This window comes from Triticum aestivum, chromosome 7B (genome assembly GCF_018294505.1).
Source record: "Triticum aestivum cultivar Chinese Spring chromosome 7B, IWGSC CS RefSeq v2.1, whole genome shotgun sequence".
In the NCBI taxonomy this organism is placed as follows: Eukaryota; Viridiplantae; Streptophyta; class Magnoliopsida; order Poales; family Poaceae; genus Triticum; species Triticum aestivum.
In genome coordinates, this window is record NC_057813.1 from 520,828,850 (window position 1) to 520,848,787 (window position 19,938).

A 19,938-nucleotide genomic window follows, 5' to 3' on the forward strand; every position below is an offset into this window, starting at 1 on the left:
AAGTATGAACCCTAGGCCTTGTTTCCTATCATTGCAATACCGTTTACGCTCACTTTTACCGCTTGTTACCTTGCTGTTTTTATTATTTAAGATTACAAAAACCTATATCTACTATCTATTTTGCACTTGTATCACCATCTCTTCGCCGAACTAGTGCACCTATACAATTTACCATTGTATTGGGTGTGTTGGGGACACAAGAGACTTTTTGTTATTTGGTTGCAAGGTTGTTTGAGAGAGACCATCTTCATCCTACGCCTCCTACGGATTGATAAACCTTAGGTCATCCACTTGAGGGAAATTTGCTACGGTCCTACAAACCTGTGCGCTTGCAGGCCCAACAACGTCTACAAGAAGAAGGTTGTGTAGTAGACACCAAGCTCTTTTGTGGCGCCGTTGCCAGGGAGGCTAGGTAAGTGAAGGTATATCTTTAGATCTTCCAATCGAATCTTTTTGTTTCTTGTTTTAGCACTAGTTTATTTTATAAAATAAAACTACAAAAAAATGGAGTTGAGTTTGTCTCATACGCTTCACCTTTTTAATATCTTTTGTGAGTATGATGGAAAGGATAATTGTGCTCAAGTGCTAGAAGAAGAAATCTATAGAATGTTTGGCACTAAATCTTTGAATGATGAGCATGATTGTAATGTTGTTAGTATGAATTCCTTGAATATCCATGATGCTAATGATATGCAAAGCCACAAGCTTGGGGAAGCTATGTTTGATGAATATGATATATTTTGTCCCCCAAGCTTTGATGAGCAAATTTACTATGATGAAAGCATGCCTCCTATCTATGATGATTATTGTGATGATACGTATGCTATAAAGAAGAAGTTTGCTTATGTGGAGAGTAGTAAATTTTCTATGCTTGTAGATCATGAAAAGAATGCTTTAGGTGCTGGTTATATTGTTGAATTCATTCATGATGCTACTGAAAATTATTATGAGAGAGGAACATATGCTTGTAGGAATTGCAATAATATCAAGTTTCCTCTCTATGTGCTTAAATTCTTGAAGCTATGCTTGTGTTACCTTCCTATGCTTGTTGATTATTGTTCCCATAAGTTATTTGCTCACAAAATCCCTATGCATAGGAAGTGGGTTAGACTTAAAAGTGCTAGTCATATGCTTCATGATGCTCCCGTTATGTTTCAATTCTTATCTTCTATGTGAGCATCATTGTCATCATCATGCCTAGCTAGAAAGGCATTAAAGAAAAGCGCTTGTTGGGAGACAACCCAATATTTATCCTTACTGTTTTTGTGTGTCCACATGATTATGCTATTGTAGTAATCATGTTTTATAGCTTTTGTTTCAATAAAGTGCCAAGTAGAACCTTTGGGAAGACTTGGGTGAAGTTTATGTGATCTTGCTGCGAAAAACAGAAACTTTAGCGCTCATGAGATTAGCTGCCATTTTCTTTTACTGGAGAGTGCTTTTAGGTTGATTCTTTTTGCATATGATTCATAGACAAATTTCTCAGGTCCAGCAATTTATTTCATAATTTTTGGAGTTCCAGAAGTATACGTTTTATATAGATTACTACAGACTGTTCTGTTTTTGACAGATTCTGTTTTCTATGTGTTGTTTTCTTATTTTGATGAATCTATGAGTAGTATCGGAGGGTATGAACCATAGATAAGTTGGAGTATAGTAGATGTTACACCAATATGAATTTAGAATGAGTTCATTACAGTACCTAGTGGTGGTTTTATTTTCTTATACTAACGGAGCTTACGAGTTTTGTTTTGAGTTTTGTGTGGTTGAAGTTTTCAAGTTTTGGGTAACGATTCGATGGACAATGGAATAAGGAGTGGAAAGAGCCTAAGATTGGGGATGCCCAAGGCACCCCAAGGTAATATTCAAGGACAACCAAGAGCCTAAGCTTGGGGATGCCCCGGAAGGCATCCCCTCTTTCGTCTTCGTTCATCGGTAACTTTACTTGGAGCTATATTTTTATTCACCACATGATATGTGTTTTGCTTGGAGCGTTAACTTATTTTGTTAGTGTTTGCTTGCTGTTAGTTAGAATAATGTTTTGCATCTTTAGTTTCAATAAAGAAGTCAAGGATAGCCTTTGCCATGCTTATTTTGCTAGTTTGCATGTTGCTATTTGAAAACAGAAAGTTTACCGCTGTTGCAAAAATTCCCTAGAAAATTCAGAGCATGGTCTAACGTTGAATCCTTTTGCATATTGATCTCTGATAAATTTATTACAGTGGGAATTTTAGTTCATAATTTTTAGAGTCAGGGAAGTATTGATACTCTTGCATTCTTTACAGACTGTACTGTTTTGGCAGATTGCTGTTATGGTTGCATTGTTTGCATATGTTTGCTTAATTAATGATTCTATTTGAGGATAGGAGTATTAAATATGCAGAGGCATTTAGTATGCAATGTTGAATAATAATTTTAGTGATTTGTTACAGTAGAAAATGATAAGGTTTTGCATTAGTTTATACTAACCTATCTCACGAGTTCTTGTTGAGTTTGTGGTGAATGAAGCTTTCGATAAAAAGAGAAACCATGATATGAGAGGAATTAAGGAGACGCAAAAGTTCAAGCTTGGGGATTCCCAAGGCACCCCAAGATAATATTTCAAGAAGTCTCAAGCATCTAAGCTTGGGTATGCCCCGGTAGGCATCCCACCTTTCTTCTTCAACAACTATCGGTCAGTATTGGTTGAGCCTAAGTTTTTGCTTCTTCACATGAGTTGTGCTATCCTTGCATTGTAGTTTCCTTTAGATTTGCTTGCTGTTTGAATAAGTATCAAGATCTGAAATTATTAAATGAGAGAGAGTCTTGGCATAGTTGCATAATTATTTAGCTACTCATTGATCTTCACTTATATCTTTCGGAGTAGTTTGTCATTTGCTCTAGTACTTCACTTATATCTTTTAGAGCACGTTGGTGGATTTTTTTCATAGAAACTATTGATCTCTCATGCTTCACTTAGATTATTTTGAGAGTCTTAAATAGCATGGTAATTTGCTTAATATCAATATACTTGGTATTCAAGATATGTGAAACTTTCTTTTGAGTGAATTGGATACTAAGATAAGTTTGATGCTTGATAATTGTTTTGAGATATGGAGGTGATAATATCAAAGTCGTGCTAGTTGGGTGATTATGAATTTGAGAAATACTTGTGTTGAAGTTTGCAAATCCCGTAGCATGCACGTATGGTTAAAGTTGTGTAACAAATTTGAAACATGAAGTGTACCTGGCTTGTGCATCCTTATGAGTGGCGGTCGGGGACGAGCGATGGTCTTTTCCTACCAATCTATCCCCCTAGGGGCATGCGCGTAGTACTTGATTTTTTATGGATTCTAAATTTTTGCAATAAGTATATGAGTTCTTTTGACTAATGTTGAGTCCATGGATTATACGCACTCTCATGTTTCCGCCTTTGCTAGCCTCTTCGGTACCGTGCATTGCCCTTTCTCACCTCGAGAGTTGGTGCAAACTTCGCCGGTGCATCCAAACCCCGTGATACGATACGCTCTATCACAGATAAACCTCCTTATATCTTCCTCAAAACAGCCACCATACCTACCTATCATGGCATTTCCATAGCCATTCCGAGATATATTGCCATGCAACTTCCATCATCATCATCATGACATACATTACTTTTGTCATATTGCCATTGCATGATCTTGTAGTTGACATCGTATTTGTGGCAAAGCCACCATGCATTATTTTCCATACATGTCACTCTTGATTCATTGCACCATCCCGGTACACCGCCGGAGGCATTCATATAGAGTCATATCTTGTTCTAGTTTTGAGTTGTAATTCATATGTTGTAATGAAAGTGTGATGATCATCATTATTAGAGCATTGCCCAAAAAAAGAAAGGCCAAAAAAAAAGAAAGGCCCAAAAAAAGAAGGAAAGGCCAAAATAAAAAAAAGAAAGGCCCAAAAAAATTAAAAATAAATAAATAAAAAGGGCAATGCTACTATCTCTTTTCCACACTTGTGCTTCAAAGTAGCACCTTGTTCTTCATGTAGTGAGTCTCATATATTGTGCTTCAAAGTAGCACCTTGTTCTTCATGTAGTGAGTCTCATACGTTGTCTTTTTATACTAGTGGGAATTTTTCATTATAGAACTTGGCTTGTATATTCCTACGATGGGCTTCCTCAAATGCCCTAGGTCTTCATGAGCAAGCAAGTTGGATGCACACCCACTAGTTTTCTTTTGTTGAGCATTCATAGCTCTAGTGCATCTGTTGCATGGAAATCCCTACTCCTCATGTTGACATCAATTGATGGGCATCTCCATAGCCCGTTGATTAGCCTCGTCAACGTGAGACTTTCTCCTTTTTTTCTCCACACAATCCCCATCATCATATTCTATTCCACCCATAGTGCTATATCCATGGCTCACGCTCATGTAGTGCGTGAAGGTTGAAAAAGTTGGAAATTATTTAAGTATGAAACAATTGTGTGGCTTGTCATCGGGGGTATAGAAGTTGGGAACATCTTTGTGTGACGAAAATGAAGCATAGCCTAACTATATGATTTTGTAGGGATGAACTTTCTTTTGCCATGTTATTTTGAGAAGACATGATCACTTTGATTAGTATGCTTGAAGTATTATTATTTTTGTGTCAATATGAACTTTTGTCTTGAATCTTTCGGATCTGAATATTCATATCACAAGTAAGAAGAATTACATTGAAATTATGCCAAAGTATCACTCCGCATCAAAAATTCTTTTTTATCATTTACCTACTCGAGGACGAGCAGGAATTAAGCTTGGGGATGCTTGATACGTCTCCAACGTATCTATAATTTTTTATTGCTCCATGCTACTTTATCTACTGTTTTAGGCAATATTGGGCTTTATTACCCACTTTTATATTATTTTTGGGACTAACCTATTAACCGGAGGCCCAGCCCAGATTTGTTGTTTTATGCCTATTTCAGTGTTTCGAGGAAAAGGAATATCAGACGGAGTCAAAACGGAACGAAATCAACTGGAGAAGTTATTTTTGGAAGGAAACCCACCCGATGGACTTGGAACCCACGTCAGAAGATACGGGAGGTGCTCACGAGGGTGGGGGGCGCGCCCACCCCCCCCCCCCCCCCCCGGGCGCCCCCCCCCCCACCTCGTGGGGCCCCCGTAGCTCCACCGACGTACTCCTTTCACCCATATATACCTACGTACCCTAAAACTTCCATAACAGAAGATAGATCGGGAGTTACGCCGCCGCAAGCCTCTGTAGCCACCAAAAACCAATCGGGACCCTGTTCCGACACCCTGCCGGAGGGGGATCCCATCACCGGTGGCCATCTTCATCATCCCGGCGCTATCCATGACGAGGGGGGAGTAGTTCACCCTCGGGGCTGAGGGTATGTACTAGTAGCTATGTCTTTGATCTCTCTCTCTCGTGTTCTCTCCCGTGTTCCATCTATGGCACGATCTTGATGTATCCCGAGCTTTGCTATTGTAGTTGGATCTTATGATGTTTCTCCCCCTCTACTCTCTTGTGATGAATTGAGTTTCCCCTTTTGAAGTTATCTTATTGGATTGAGTCTTTTATGAACACTTGATGTATGTCTTGCGTGGGATAATCATGGTGACAATGGGTTATTATATTGATCCACTTGATGTATGTTTTGGTGATCAACTTGCGGGTTTCGTGACACTTGGGAACCTATGCATAGGGGTTGGCGCACGTTCTTGACTCTCCGGTAGAAACTTTGGGGCACTCTTTGAAGTACTTTTATGTTGGTTGGATGAATCTGAGATTGTGTGATGCATATCGTATAATCATGCCCACGGATACTTGAGGTGAAAATGGAGTATCTAGGTGACATTAGGGTTTTGGTTGATTTGTATCTTAAGGTGTTATTCTAGTACGAACTCTTTTATAGATCGATCCGAAAGAATAGCTTTGTGGTGGTTTCGTACCCGACCATAATCTCTACGTTTGTTCTCCGCTATTAGTGTCTTTGGAGTGACTCTTTGTTGCATGTTGAGGGCTTGTCATATGTTCTATCTATGTTATTATTGTTGAGAGAACTTACACTAGTGAAAGTATGAACCCTAGGCCTTGTTTCCTATCATTGCAATACCGTTTACACTCACTTTTACTGCTTGTTACCTTGCTGTTTTTATTATTTCAGATTACAAAAACCTATATCTACTATCTATTTTGCACTTGTATCACCATCTCTTCGCCGAACTAGTGCACCTACACAATTTACCATTGTATTGGGTGTGTTGGGGACACAAGAGACTTTTTGTTATTTGGTTGCAGGGTTGTTTGAGAGAGACCATCTTCATCCTACGCCTGCTACGGATTGATAAACCTTAGGTCATCCACTTGAGGGAAATTTGCTACTGTGCTACAAACCTGTGCACTTGCAGGCCCAACAACGTCTACAAGAAGAAGGTTGTGTAGTAGACACCATATATATGTTGTGATTCCCTTAGTGGTGTCATGTGAACGTCAACTACATGACACTTCACCATACTTGGGCCTGAGGGAATGCATTGTGGAGTAGCAATTAGATGGTGGGTTGCGAGAATGACAGAAGCTTAAACCCCAGTTTATGCACTATTCTGTAAGGGACCGATTGGATACTAAAGTTTAATTCTATGGTTAGAATTTATTCTTAATACTTTTTTCGTAGCTGCAGATGCTTGCGGGAGGGTTAATCATAAGTAGGAGGTTTGTTCAAGTAAGAACAACACCTAAGCACCGGTCCACCCACATATCAAATTATCAAAGTAGCAAACACAAATTAAACCAACATGATGAAAGTGACTAGATGAAATTCCAGTGTACCCTCAAGAACGCTTTGCTTATCACAAGAGACCGTTTGGGCCTGTCCTTTGCCTCAAAAGGATTGAGCTACCTTGTTACATACTTATTGTTACTATCGTTACTTGCTCGTTACAAATTATCTTGCTATCAAACTACTCACTACTTACAATTTCAGCACTTGCAGACATTACCTTACTGAAAACCACTTGTCATTTCCTTCCGCTCCTCGTTGGGTTCGACACTCTTACTTATCGAGAAGAGCTACAATTGATCCCCTATACTTGTAGGTCATCACCCCACCTCTTCTTCTTCCTCCCCACAAACAACGTACGCGTACATGCTCCTGACGCTGCTTCATTTCCAATTCCTAGAAATCTTATCTCCAGCCAACCTCATGTCCAAGGAAGATGCCCTATAAATCGCCACGACTCTTCTAGACCGATTCAGTCGAAAATCCCTCGCCAAAACCACCTCTAGACGACGCACTTGACGTTCCAATCTCGCCTCAGAAGTCGTAGTTCATCATCAGATTCCGACGCCGGTGAGCCATCCCGGGCCCTCTACTTTTGTATGTTGACTTCCGTCGATCCCTACCGTCATTTTGACAAGGTCTCGCGCTCCCTCTCCATCTACAGAGGCCACCCCGACCACTTCATCTTTACCGGAGCACCCGGAGTACGCGAGCTTCAACGCTTGGTTTTGTCGCCGTTCGTTGTTGCCGATCTTCACCGACCCCATCACCGAATGATCCACTCTCCACCGCATCTCCTAGACACCTCCGCCGCCGCCCACGATCGTCGGAGCCGCCGCCACCACCACGCCACAGCCGCCCCAGTGTACGTTCATTTCTTTATACGCTTCAGTTCGTTTCAGTTTAAAAAAATGTTTTCCTTACGGATCGGCCGCCCTCTCCTAAACTAGCAGCAAATACCCACCCAACCAACCAGAGAGCACCACTTGTCGCCGGCCGAAATTAGTTTTTTTCAGAAAAAATCCTATTTCAGATTTCCGTCAGATTTTCCTTTTAGCATATCTTTAAATCTATAGATCCAAATTAGGTGATTCTTTTTCCTACTAGTTCATAAAAAAATCCTCTATCCAGAGAACCAAGTGAAAAATATTTTTAAAAGTTTTAAAATTTGAATTCAAACAGATCTGAATTCAAACTTTGTTAGGCCATAACTTGAGTTTTAACTCCGTTTTTGGTGATTCTTTTTTGCAAATCCAAGCTTGTAACATGTACCTTATGTTAAAACCAAAATCTTATAACTTTCTTCTGTTAAAATTTCGTTCTGTTCAGAAACTTTATTTGGTTGTTTTTGAAGTTTTCTGAAGTCTTTTCTTTGTTTTCTTTTTTATTCTTCTTTCTTGATTTCTTATGTGTGTCAATGATTGCTTCGTTAGATCATCCGGAGTGCGAGGCTTGCTACTACGAATCTTTAGAGTTCAACGATCGTTAGCAACGCAAGTTCACACTTTGATCATACTTTGCAATACCCAGTTTTTACTATGCATTAGTTTCACCCTCAAAGATTGCATGAGTAGGATTGGGAACATATGGTTATGCTATGTAGTTCATGTGGTAGGAACCTATGACCTTTGATCACCCCGAGAATATTTATTATGTCATATATTTTTTAGCCATGCTCGTAGACGGGTATTGGTATGTGTGATCCATGCAAGTTGCGAGAGATAATAATTTTGGGTAAACTTAAGGTGGCAACTTTAATACACATTTGGATGGATTGTTTGGGGCACTTGGAGAAACCAGTGCTTGCCCAAGGGGATCCCGGAGTACCTGTGTGATTACCCTAAGTCCGCCACCCAGGCTCAAAGGGATCATATGATATTTCATGCCAAGAAACCTCCGTGTGCAGCCACAAGCCATTATGGGCTCTAGCATAGTTGAGTAAGTTGTGTGGCCTCTTTTCATGGTAGACTAGCTGATGTAGGGTAAAGTAGGTGTACCGGTGTACCCAAGGTTTAGAGGAAATACTTCAGAAAGGCTATGTCTTGATCTTCCGATCATGGAGGTGGTCGAGTCTTGTGGGGAAAAGTGTGCAAACCTCTGCAGAGTGTACAAACTAATCATGATTAGCTGTGTCCCCGGTTATGGACAAATTTGAGTATCTAGAAATGAATTATTGGCTGATCTCATCACTTTATTTAATTAATGACTTGGGTTTTAATAATTTGGGTTAAGGGATTGAGTTGGAGGAACCATCTCAATATTGGCATAAAGTAGGTAGTAATTAAAAATGTATTCCTTTGTTGTAGGGTAAAATTTGCTTTATGCAAAAATTAAAATTAGAGCCTCCACCAGCTAAATTTGCATATAGAGATAGTATTTTTTCATTATTATTCTATGGTGTGAAATTGCCAGTATATCCCATGTGCTGACCTACACGGCTGCAACATCTCATGTTACAGACTTTTTCGACGAGGATTAAGGTGTGATAGGTCATTGTTCTGTACTCAGTTTGCCGTGGAGTTGGATGGACTCATTCATCTTTGAAGCTTCCGCAAATATTTTATTTAGTTGGCCTTCAGCCATATTTATATAATAAATACTCTTTTGAGGACCTCGATGTAATAAAGTGTGTGATTGAACTCTGTTATAATTCCTCAAGTACTACGTGTGTCAGCATACCGATCCAGAGATGACACTTAAACACAGAGACTTCAATTCATTTGGGTCGGGTCGCTACAAGATGGTATCAGAGCACACGCTGAATGTAGGACGCGACCACTAGGAAATGGAAAGCCATAGGAAGAAAACTCTATTTTACGACTTCCTTATATATTCGTTGGTCTATACTCTTCTCTATTCATTTCTATATCTTCTCTACTTCAATAAAATAGTTGTTGAACCCCATCACCAAGTTGCTCAGCCCGATGAGACCATGACCTATGAAGACAACATTAACGAAGAAGAAGCTAGAGTTGACATTGATTTGAGGAGATTTAGTTCAGACCACCACTACCAAGTTGAGTCCAACTAATGATGTGCAGTGGTATGAAGAGATCATATCTCTTGTGGATATGACCTTACCTGTAGGTTTTGCTTGTGTGGTGTGAAGAGACCATATCTCTTGTCCTCCTCTCACCACAATGAGAAGCGCATCTCCGTAGGGAGCAGCGCCACCTGGCTCGTAGCAGGAGACGCGGCCCTCGCCGGCCCGCAGTGATGCTCCACTCGACAGCTGCCAGGGAAGCTTCACTGCAGCCCCACGCCGGCCCGACGAGCTCCAACGCAGCACCCGACCTCGTCGGTGACGCTTCACTGCAGCAGCATCGACGGTCCATCAGTTCTCCATCGCATCACCCGACTTCGTGCGATGACGTTTCACTACAGCGCCACGTCGGCGCGGCGAGCTCCAACGCAGCACCTGACATCGGCGGTGATGCCTCACTGCAGCGGCATCGACACTCCATCCTAGCACCCGACAGTGTCCGACGATGTTTCACTGCAACGCCACGCCGGCACGGCGAGTTCCATCACAACACCCCGACGTGCTGCATGCGGAGCTTCACTGCAACGCCGCCAGCGTGTGTTGGTACTCCATGGTAGCACCGGCGGCCCTCGTCAAGCTCCATTGCAGCACCCGATGTCCTCCGGCGAAGCTTCACTACAGCACGACGTCGACGGGGTTGCTATGACGAAGCACACGGTGGCAACGGGGCGGATGTTGTGACACAGCACGCGGCGGCCATGGCGGGGCTTCGTCGTCTGCAGCACCAGCGATCACCATGCAGCATCACTCGACGTTGGGGGTTGGCCGGCGTGCCTCTTCCCTGCAGCAGCAGATGAGGGGAGAGCCCGTGGAGGGGAAAAGGGAGGAAGAAGAAGACGGGGGGGGGGGGGGGGCGACTGGAAGGGAGCGCATCGGTAAGGATAAGGTGGGGGGAAGGGGTGGGCTGAGGAGCACGTGTCGACGCCTCGAGGAGGCTTAAGCCGCGCAGCAATCAGCCGGTTGTTTTTAATACTTTTCCTTTGATAATTTGATATTGTGAATATGTGAAATTTTTAAGTTATTTGTGGGATGTTTTATTTTAATTTGTGCGGTTATACAGCGATTGTGTACAGTGGCTGTACACAGCCGGCGGCCGACATCTCTCCATTTTGCAGTTGCTCCCCCCAAAATTTACACCCACCGCGCGCTCGCACTCAGCCCCGCCTAGCTGTCGACCGCCCACCTTTGCCTCGGCTCGCCGTCGCCATCCTCCTCTCCCGCTACGGCGCCGCTTCCTCCTCTCCGGGCATCGACACGAGGTAATCTCTCCCGACCCTCCTCCCTCTCCTCCCCTCCTGGTCATCCTTATCTCATCTCATCCCTTCCTTCGAGCCGGAATCCTAGATCGGCTCGGCCTCTGGCCTCTTCCCCAACGAAGCCGCTTCCCAGCGGCGGTAGGGTCACACGGCTGCACAATGCAGAAGGTCATGAAGAGAGACATAATCAGTCCAGGACCGTCGTATCTTGGACATCTCGGGTCTATCCCAAGTGTATAATTGAAGAACCATATCGCACTCTGCTCCTACCTGTTCGGCTGTTTGTGTGCTGTCCTGAAAGGAGAGATTTTTCATTTCTTGTCTATCTGATGAGTAAAAACGATATTTTGACATTGTTCATTTACTCACTTCGGATAGTGTCTGGTTAAATCAGAAGCTAGCTTGCTTTGCTGCTCGTGGACATCTCGAGTTCAGGGCGTCTTGGCTTCATCAGTCTGTTAGAATTTCTAGGTACCCTCCTTGTATGCAGGGGCGAATTTAGCAGCTAGGCTTCGTTAAGTCGTTAGAATTTACGATAAGTGGGGCAAAGGCAGGAGTTTGGACGATAATCAAGGTGAATGCTTGAGTTAAAATTTGCAATTTCTAAACTTTTTTCTCGCAATCATGCGTACCAGTGTTGTCTTGACTCTTGCTAGCTGATGGCAGATCTGATGATCCGTAAATTTGTGCATCTTGACGGGCTGTGACGTCTCTCTATAATTCTAGAATATAGCAGTTGTGTGAATTGGTTATACTTGCATCAGACCCCATAACTTCTGATGTTCGCAGAAAACAAAATATTGCTTTATGTCCATGTTATGATGTTAAGAGGGATTTCTCAGTCAAGTGTTTTTTTAACGACTTTTCTGCCACCAAAACGTATAGAACCTGTACAATTCTCCTACTTTCTTTGGTGTAATTTGATGCTAAAACTTTAGTTCTGTTAGTTTCATGAAGAAAGTTCCCTGGTGTTAATTTTCTTGTCCAGTAGTTTTTTTTCCGCCTTCTTAAAGCGGTATAATGTTCTAAATCCCACTGGTAGCTAATCCTCCAGTGGTTGCGTAATCAGTGCAGCTGAGTACATAAATGCAAAAACGAGACACTGCTCTTTGTATTTTCAGCCCATCAGTACATATTTAATTATCTCGATAATTGGTGTTCCGTGTGATTATTATGGAATCGAATTGCTTTTGCATATCACTGTGTCATAATGATCTAATTTTAATGTCACCTTCTGTCAGTCTGCAGGTTGACTTCTTGGCACTTCTGTGACATTAGAAGCTGAACCGCTGTTAACCACTCATTTGCTACAGCCTGCGGTGCCTTGATCTATTCTGGTTATTAGTCGCACTGAACTGAAGGTCACTCCTTTGCTGCGTCCTCCTCGGCTATGAGTTTCGAGGAAGTGAGGCGACGACGCTTGGAGGCATTGTAAGATTGTTCTTACATTTACCAATGTATATATGTCCAGGTCAAAGAACATCATTTTCTAACGGTTTTTTTCCTAACAGGGTGGCTAGTTGTATAAAGAAGTTCAGGACGAAGAAGCCTGAAGGGTACAAGGAGTGGTCATGGCGGAAGAAGCCATATTGTGGTTGTGATATATTTCCCGGTGTGCTGACCCAGGGAAACCGAAACGTCTGCCAATTCTGTGCTGTCACATCAGCTGGGCAAATGGAGCTGAATGCAAAGTTCGCCAAGTGGAGCAAATCAACGTGCAGATTGAGGTTTCAGTGGGAATCACTTTTGACACGCTTTTTTGAGTTGAATGGATTCATACCAGAATCAGACCATGGAGAAGAGGAGAGGAAAATGATGGAGCTAAAGTATATCGTTCAAGATGAGTCTATATATGATTGGGATGATGCGAGTGCCTGGTGTTTCGAGAACCTAGGTGTGTTGGCTGATGGTGACAAGGCAGTGGTGCAATATCCACTAATGTCAGCCTCCAACATGTATAGGAGATTCTCGACAACTACCGATGATAAGATAAAGGAAATCATGGAGAACTCGCGTCTTGTGTCCAAGGATAATACTGATGTCAACGTAGGAATTGATGGTTACAAGTATTTCGAGGACCTGACACTGCAGGAGATCTGGGACTACGTGGAAAACGGTAGAGCTGTTGTGGCTGGGGTTCTTGCCGGGAAGAATTTTGACTATCTTAAACCGGATGAAATTTATGCATGGATTCCGAAGACCAAAGTTGAGAATGGAGTGAGGAAATGGTTTGATAAACCAGTCGCTCACGCAATAGTTCTGATGGGAAACGGGAACGCTGGACCTCTGATGCAACATGAGCAGTATCATCCCTTCCTCAATTCCTATGGAGAGGAATATGCTGGAGGTGGTGTTGGATCTCTGTTTGCCAAGGCACTATATGGTGGATTCACTCTCTTGGAAGTGAATGACAAGCTAAAGCATGTCAAAACCACAATGTGTGACCTTAATGATGATTTTCCTCGTCCAAAGCTGTACGAGGATGGTCCTCCGTCTGCCACCTCCTCTTCACCTCCAGGCATCCATGCCGTCACTGCTCGTCCGGCTCCTCATGTCGGGTCCCGTTCACTGCAACGCCTGGGGCGGTCTACTGCTGAGTACGACTCTGCCGTACCACTCTACCGCCCGCCTCCACTCCGCAATCGCTTGCCCTGCCCAGATGGAGAAAAGTGCGCATAGACAGTGTGAAATGAAGTAATGAGAAGGTCCTGATGTCCTCCTGAGTCGGAGTCTATTTATCCCAGCAGATGTGCCTGCAGGTGAGATCAGCAATGTTTGCATACTGTTTTGTTCGAAGCAGCCTGTATGATTCTGGCTATTCATTGCAGCAGACTTGCCTACATGTGAGATGAGCAATTAGTTTGAATTCTAGCATATTGGCTGATGTTATCACTGTTAACAACATCTTGCATTTCTCTTTATCTCTGTGTGGTGCATACATGTGAGATTGAATGCTTTGCATAATGTTTTATTCGAAGCAAGCTTTAGCATTTTGGCACTTGAAGATCAATGTTTTATTTGAAGCAAGCTTTAGCATCAGTTGAAAACCTGATGGATGGTTAGCTAAATACAAGCTTCTCACTTTAGCTCTGTCCCCATGTTTAGCATCACTTGAAAACCTGATGGTTAGCTAAATACAAGCTTCTCGCTTTAGCTCTTTCCCATGTTTATTTTATCAGTTGAGCAGATATTAGCTTAGAATGTTATATTGCCTTGACCTAATGTAGTGAGTGATACAGAAGTGTACCAATTGTGTGTCTAAAAGTAGTTTTCATCATCTGCTATCCAATCATGGAAGAGGAAAGGTTTACCTCCTTGGTCTGGATGCACATATTTTGTGTTGCATGCCATGTGTATATATATGTTTATAATGTCGATGAGATGAGCTAGTTAGAAGCTGCAGCAGCAGAGACTGTTGAGGTATGAAATTAGCGACGCGAGTAGTCTAGACTTGCCCTCAGTGGCTAATATTTCCTGGAGTTGAGGTATGAAGATTTTCCTTGTCGATTAGGAAGCCTATGGATGAAATAGACCAACAGACTGAAGACATGAAGCAGATATAAGATGCTTTGTCAGCAGCAGCTGCTTCTGACGAGGGAGAGAACAGAAAAGCGACGTCACTTGTCTGCTTCCTCAGAGTTTCCCATCCCAACACAAGAGGGCGACACCGTGTTTTTCAAGTTTCACAATATAAGTAAGAAAAAGAAGAAGAAGAAGAAAAAGGCCCAATATCGATGGCAGCAGCGCTCATGGAGTTTCTCAACCTCATCATGACGACTGGCTAGGTGAAACAGAGAAACAAAAAAAAATGCATGCTTGATACTGTCCTTGTTAAGACAGACAGACAGTGCAAATGCACCCAAGAAGAGAAATGGCTGTTTTTCGTTTCAGCTGGATGGAGAATTCAGTTCATGCGGTGCCTCAGGCCTCCAGGCCAGGGCGCCGCCGCCCGTCCAACTTGACCTTCTCCGCGTGCGTACGTGTTGACGCTTTCTTGGGCCGGACCGCCGCCTTGCCCAACCAAAAACGTCGGTCCGGCGGCCGGTCGGTCGGTCGGTCGGTCTTGTACGCTCTCTCCCGTGCCCCGATGGCCGACCGCTCCTCCCCAGCGTCACCGTCGCTCCTGCTCAGGCCACTGCCCCGTCGCTTTCTGTCTCGCCGGCCATTACTGAAGCAAGCAGAGGACGCGCTGGCTCACGATCGCGGCCGGCCGGCCGTCCTTGTCGCGCGGCATCTGTCGGGCTTGATCGCCCGCCCGCCCGCCGCTTTGGCATCTCCCTCTTCCATCGACTTGGCGCCCGAGGATGCTCAACGCTCCGGGGTTCAAGTGCAGCGTCATGCCATGTACCCGCCAGGCTCATGCGAGGTTCTCGTCGACCTGGTACAACCTTGGTCGACCGTGTCCCCACGCCCACGGAGGAGGCGGTTCAGTCGATCTCGCTTCCGGGACGGGTTGACTGGCTGCGTGGACCCTACCACGATCTCGCTTCCTTCCTGGACTGGGTGCCCCACCCCCACCAGTTCGTCCTGCCCTGCGCTCCAAGGTCCAAGACGCTGCCTTGCTCCCTCCCCGGTCAGGACTGGGAAGGACCGTCTAAACGCTCAACTAGTAGTACCATGGATTGGATTCATCATTACCGAAACTGCTCTCTCTCTCGTTCGCTCTATTTTATGTTATCAAGATGGCCATCGTTTGCTATCTGTTCTACAGTTTTGTCACACTGAAACAGCAACTGATAGCAAAGAGATATTTGCAGGTGCTCTGCCAACACTGCTATGCTTTCCTGGAGAATCTGATGGCATCGGGGACACATACTACAAGGTGATTATTTATGTTTTCATCAGCTCTCCACATACTTCCTTCCGCAATTAGGCAGGTATGATTCTGAACGACTTGTAATGGAGCTTCAATTTTCAGGAAACAGTACACAACATTCCTATCAAGAGTTTAGTTTTGACAGGCCCTTCCCAACTTGGAGAATGATTTTGTCAGACTTCTCAATAGCTCCCATCGACAAGAATATATGTGCTTCATTCTGATGACATGAAGCTTCAAAAACATGATCAATCTCCAGCGTATAGTTAGTCGAGATGATGGGACTCCTCTTATTTACTAGTCCAGATTATATATGGTTCTGTTGATTTTTGCCACTGATAAGGAAGCTCTTCAAATGGATGGTCTTGATGTGTTGCACTTTTTGTTAAAGCAATTGGCTGAGGCGAGCAGGGGCAGAGCTAGAGCATTTGGAAGATGGATATATTATTGGATTAGAAAGTTGACATCGTGCACAACTGGATCGCGTTTATGTATTTACAGTGCATGCCCATGAATTGTTTGGCATGACGCTCTATCTCCTACCGTACTTGGTTTTAAATGTTGTTTGCTATGGGACCTCAAAGGCTCAGCAAAGTATCACCGACGGAATTTTGTCACTTCTCAGTGCAGCTGCTTCAGTGGGGCTATTGTCCATGGTACTACTACTGTGGAACAGAGTGATGTTTGCGTTCAGGCGATCTTCGATTTACTTGATAATCTTGGACAGTGGGTCGATAACCTCAAACAGGAAATTGCTCTATCCCAGTCTAGTCATGACATGCCTGGGAAGCTTGCAGGTTAACTGAAAGATGAAAGTTGTTCTATTTACGGCCAAGATCAGTTGCGGGTGCAGTGTAGCAATGTTGCTGAGCTGTTGGCTGCTATACCTTAAGTTACTCTAGCTAAGGCCACTTCTAGGTGTCAAGCTCATGCTCGTGCTCTAGCATAATTCGAATCTCATGTCCGAGACAAGTGCCACTTTTTCAGATGATGATATCTCTTTTCTCATGGAAATATACAGATGATTTTGATGAGCCCGATGGTCTATTAGGTTTTAGCAAATCTGAGAAATCATCAAGCCTACAAAATCAAATTATCATCAATGAGGAAACTGGGAAGTGGGCTCAAGTGCTGACACTATGTGAACATTGTTTGCAAATGGAACCTGATACTGTCCACAGACATTGTGATGTTCTCAACTGTTCGCTAAACATGTGCCACCTTCAAGCCATGATTGCACATGCGGATGGTTTGGTGTGCAGAATACCCCAGGATAAGAAAACTTGGTGCATGCAAGGAGTGCAAGCAGCTTGGAGATTAGGCAGATGGGATCTCATGGATGAGTACCTACCCGAGGCAGACAAAAGTCTTGTGTGCAGCAGTTCTGAGAACAGTGCTTCGTTTGACATAGGTCTTGCTAAGATATTCAAGGCAATGATGAACACAGATCAGTTTATGGTTGCTGAAAAGATTGCCCAGTCCAAGCAAGCATTGCTTGTTCCATTGGCTGCAGCAGGCATGGACTCGTACATGTGTGCATATCCCTACATTGTAAAGCTTCACATGCTGTGTGAGTTGGAAGACTTCAACTCCCTGCTGGGAGACGAGTCATTTCTCGGTAAAACATTCAGTGCAGATGATCCAAAATTTCTGAAATTAACAACAGACTGGGATAACCGTCTTAGATGTACACAATCGTCTCTGTCAGCAAGGAAGCCTTTGCTTGCTTTTCAACGGATGGTTTATAATCTGAGTCATATGAATTCTCAAGTTGGGAACTGCTGGCTTCAGTACGCTAAACTCTGCCGTTTGGCTGGTCATTATGAGGCAGCTCACCGTGCAATACTGGAAGCAGATGCTTCGGCGTGCTCCTAACGTTCATATGGAGAAGGCAAAGCACCTCTGGAATATACAGAATTTTGTTTCACATGTATTTTCTTCCCATTATTTCGACCCATGTAGAGATCTGAATCATCTGATCATCCCATCTCATTTGCAGATGTTGAGCATCATTCACGGGTCCACGAGGGATCTACCAACTTATCAGTGGCTGACTGTGCTGTCTCAGTTGATATCCCGCATTTGTCATCAGAATGGTGAGGTTGTCAAAACTGCCAGACAAATTATCACGTCTGTGTTACAGGCCGGCGTGCCCTCAGCAAGCACTTTGGATGATGGCTGCAGTGTCAAAGTCAACAGTTTCTGCAAGAACAGATGCCGCAACACAGATATTAAACTCAGCAAAGAAGGGCTGTCGGAAGGGGGGTAATGTTGCACTGTTTAATCAGTTTCCTTCTCTAATAGAACATCTGATTAAGCTGTGCTTTCATCCAGGGCAGCCCAAGGCAAAGGCAATAAATATCTCAACTGAGTTCAGCTCCTTGAAAAGAATGATCCCACTAGGAATTATCTTACCTGTCCAGCAGTCTCTAACTGTGACTCTGCCGTCATACGATTCAAGGGATTGTCAAGGCTCCAGATCAATTTTTTGCACTCATTTAACTAGAGTTTTGTCCATTGATGTTTTTTCTTTTTCACATTTGAGAGTCAAAACTGGCTAGTCATACTTCACTAGGTTAATGGTAACTGACATGCATGATCATTTTCAATGTCAGGTTGTGTTCCTCGGAAGCGATGGAGTTGCCCGCCCCTTTTTATGCAAACCGAAGGATGGTCTCAGGAAGGATGCACGCGTGATGGAGTTCAACGCCGTGATCAACCGTCTCCTCTCCAAAGTTCCTGAGAGCCGCCGCAGGAGAAAGCTCTACATCAGAACCTTGGCGGTGGTTCCACTCACAGAAGACTGCGGACTGGTAGAATGGGTGCCCAGCATGCAGCTTATCCGACAGACAGAGTTTATCTGATCTCTGTTATGAGTGTTAATAACGTGGGTGTTGCTGAATTGTTCCTGATGTGGAGAACATGATGGACGGTTTGGGCATCGCTCGGTACGAGGGCGTCGTGTTTCTGAAGGTGTGCTGTCGGTGCTGAGGGGCGGCAAGGAGGCTCTGATGACCCGCTGGTGGAGTGGACCAAGACCAGCAAGTCCAGCGGAGGGGAGCTAGGTCGGCAATCCACAGGCACAGCACAGTGATGACCAACATCGTACATTTACTAGTACATACTCCCTCCGTTCTTAAATATTTATCTTTTTAGAGATTTCAAATGGACTACAACATTTAGATGTATATAGACATATTTTAGAGTGTAGATTCACTCATTTTGCTTCGTATGTAATCATTTGTTGAAATCTCTAGAAAGACAAATATTTAGGAACGGAGGGAGTACATATTTTGACCACCGCTAAGCAAACTGTGTCTCTCTTGGGCTCAACAAACCGTTTTCGAATGCTTGCAGAGGGCCATCGCGAACATCACGGCGAGGCTCCAGGGAGTGGCCTCCGTCCAGGGCCAGGCCCGGCGGCTGATTGCTGGTGGATGCCCTGGTTCTAAAAGTTGTAACAGTCTCACATGTCCTTCCCTCACTCCTCCGACGCTGCTAATGTGTATCTGTTCCTCTTGACCTTGACCTTGACTGAAATGGAGGTAGACTAGACCGGAGCTAAAAGGCAGCAGCTGGCTTAGAGCATTACTAGCAGAACCCTCAAACCCTCAAACCCTTATAAATAACTGTTTTTTTTTTACAGTTTGCGAGCAAAAAATCGCGTAGACTAGAACCCCTTAACCCTCAAACCCTTAAATTTTTTTAAAGTCCAACCCTCAAACCCACTCCCAACCCTCAGAAGTAAGGGTTGGGGAGCAAAACCTACCCCAACCCTCACTTGGCGGTTATCTTCGCGCCAACTCCCGCGCCCGCGCCCACGCCCGCGTCCGGCGCTGCTAGTCGCCCCCGCCGCCGCCGGCCGCCCCGTCGACCTCCCGCGCCCGCCCGCCCCCAGCCGTCGGCCACTCCTCCACCTCCTCCCGCCCGCGGCCGCGCTCGCCCTGCCCCCGGCCGTCGCCATCCGTCCCGCCGCCCGCGCCGCCGGCTTCTACTCCCGTGCGCCCGCCCGCCGCCTTCGCCTCCCGCCCCCCGGCCTCTCCTCCTCCCGCGCCCCTCCGACTCCGCG

The 19,938-nt window shown here is 44.3% G+C and overlaps 1 protein-coding gene across 3 annotated transcripts; it reads left to right on the forward strand.

Moving 5' to 3' along the window:
* Nucleotides 1-10,917: 10,917 nt before the first annotated feature.
* On the forward strand, nt 10,918-19,174 carry LOC123162029 (uncharacterized). Of its 3 annotated transcripts, none has more exons than XR_006480993.1 (5): nt 10,918-11,056; nt 12,295-12,484; nt 12,565-13,812; nt 15,811-15,875; nt 15,972-19,174. XR_006480993.1 is itself a non-coding variant. In XM_044579842.1 (3 exons), the coding sequence occupies exons 2-3, from the start codon at nt 12,444-12,446 to the stop codon at nt 13,730-13,732; spliced, it is 1,209 nt and encodes a 402-aa protein (XP_044435777.1). In that variant the 5' UTR covers nt 10,918-11,056; nt 12,295-12,443; the 3' UTR covers nt 13,733-13,974. The 3 variants fall into 3 exon arrangements, 1 of the variants encoding a protein (XP_044435777.1); XR_006480995.1 differs by having other exon boundaries at nt 12,302-12,484; XM_044579842.1 differs by lacking the exons at nt 15,811-15,875; nt 15,972-19,174 and having other exon boundaries at nt 12,565-13,974.
* The last annotated feature ends 764 nt before the right edge of the window (nt 19,175-19,938 follow it).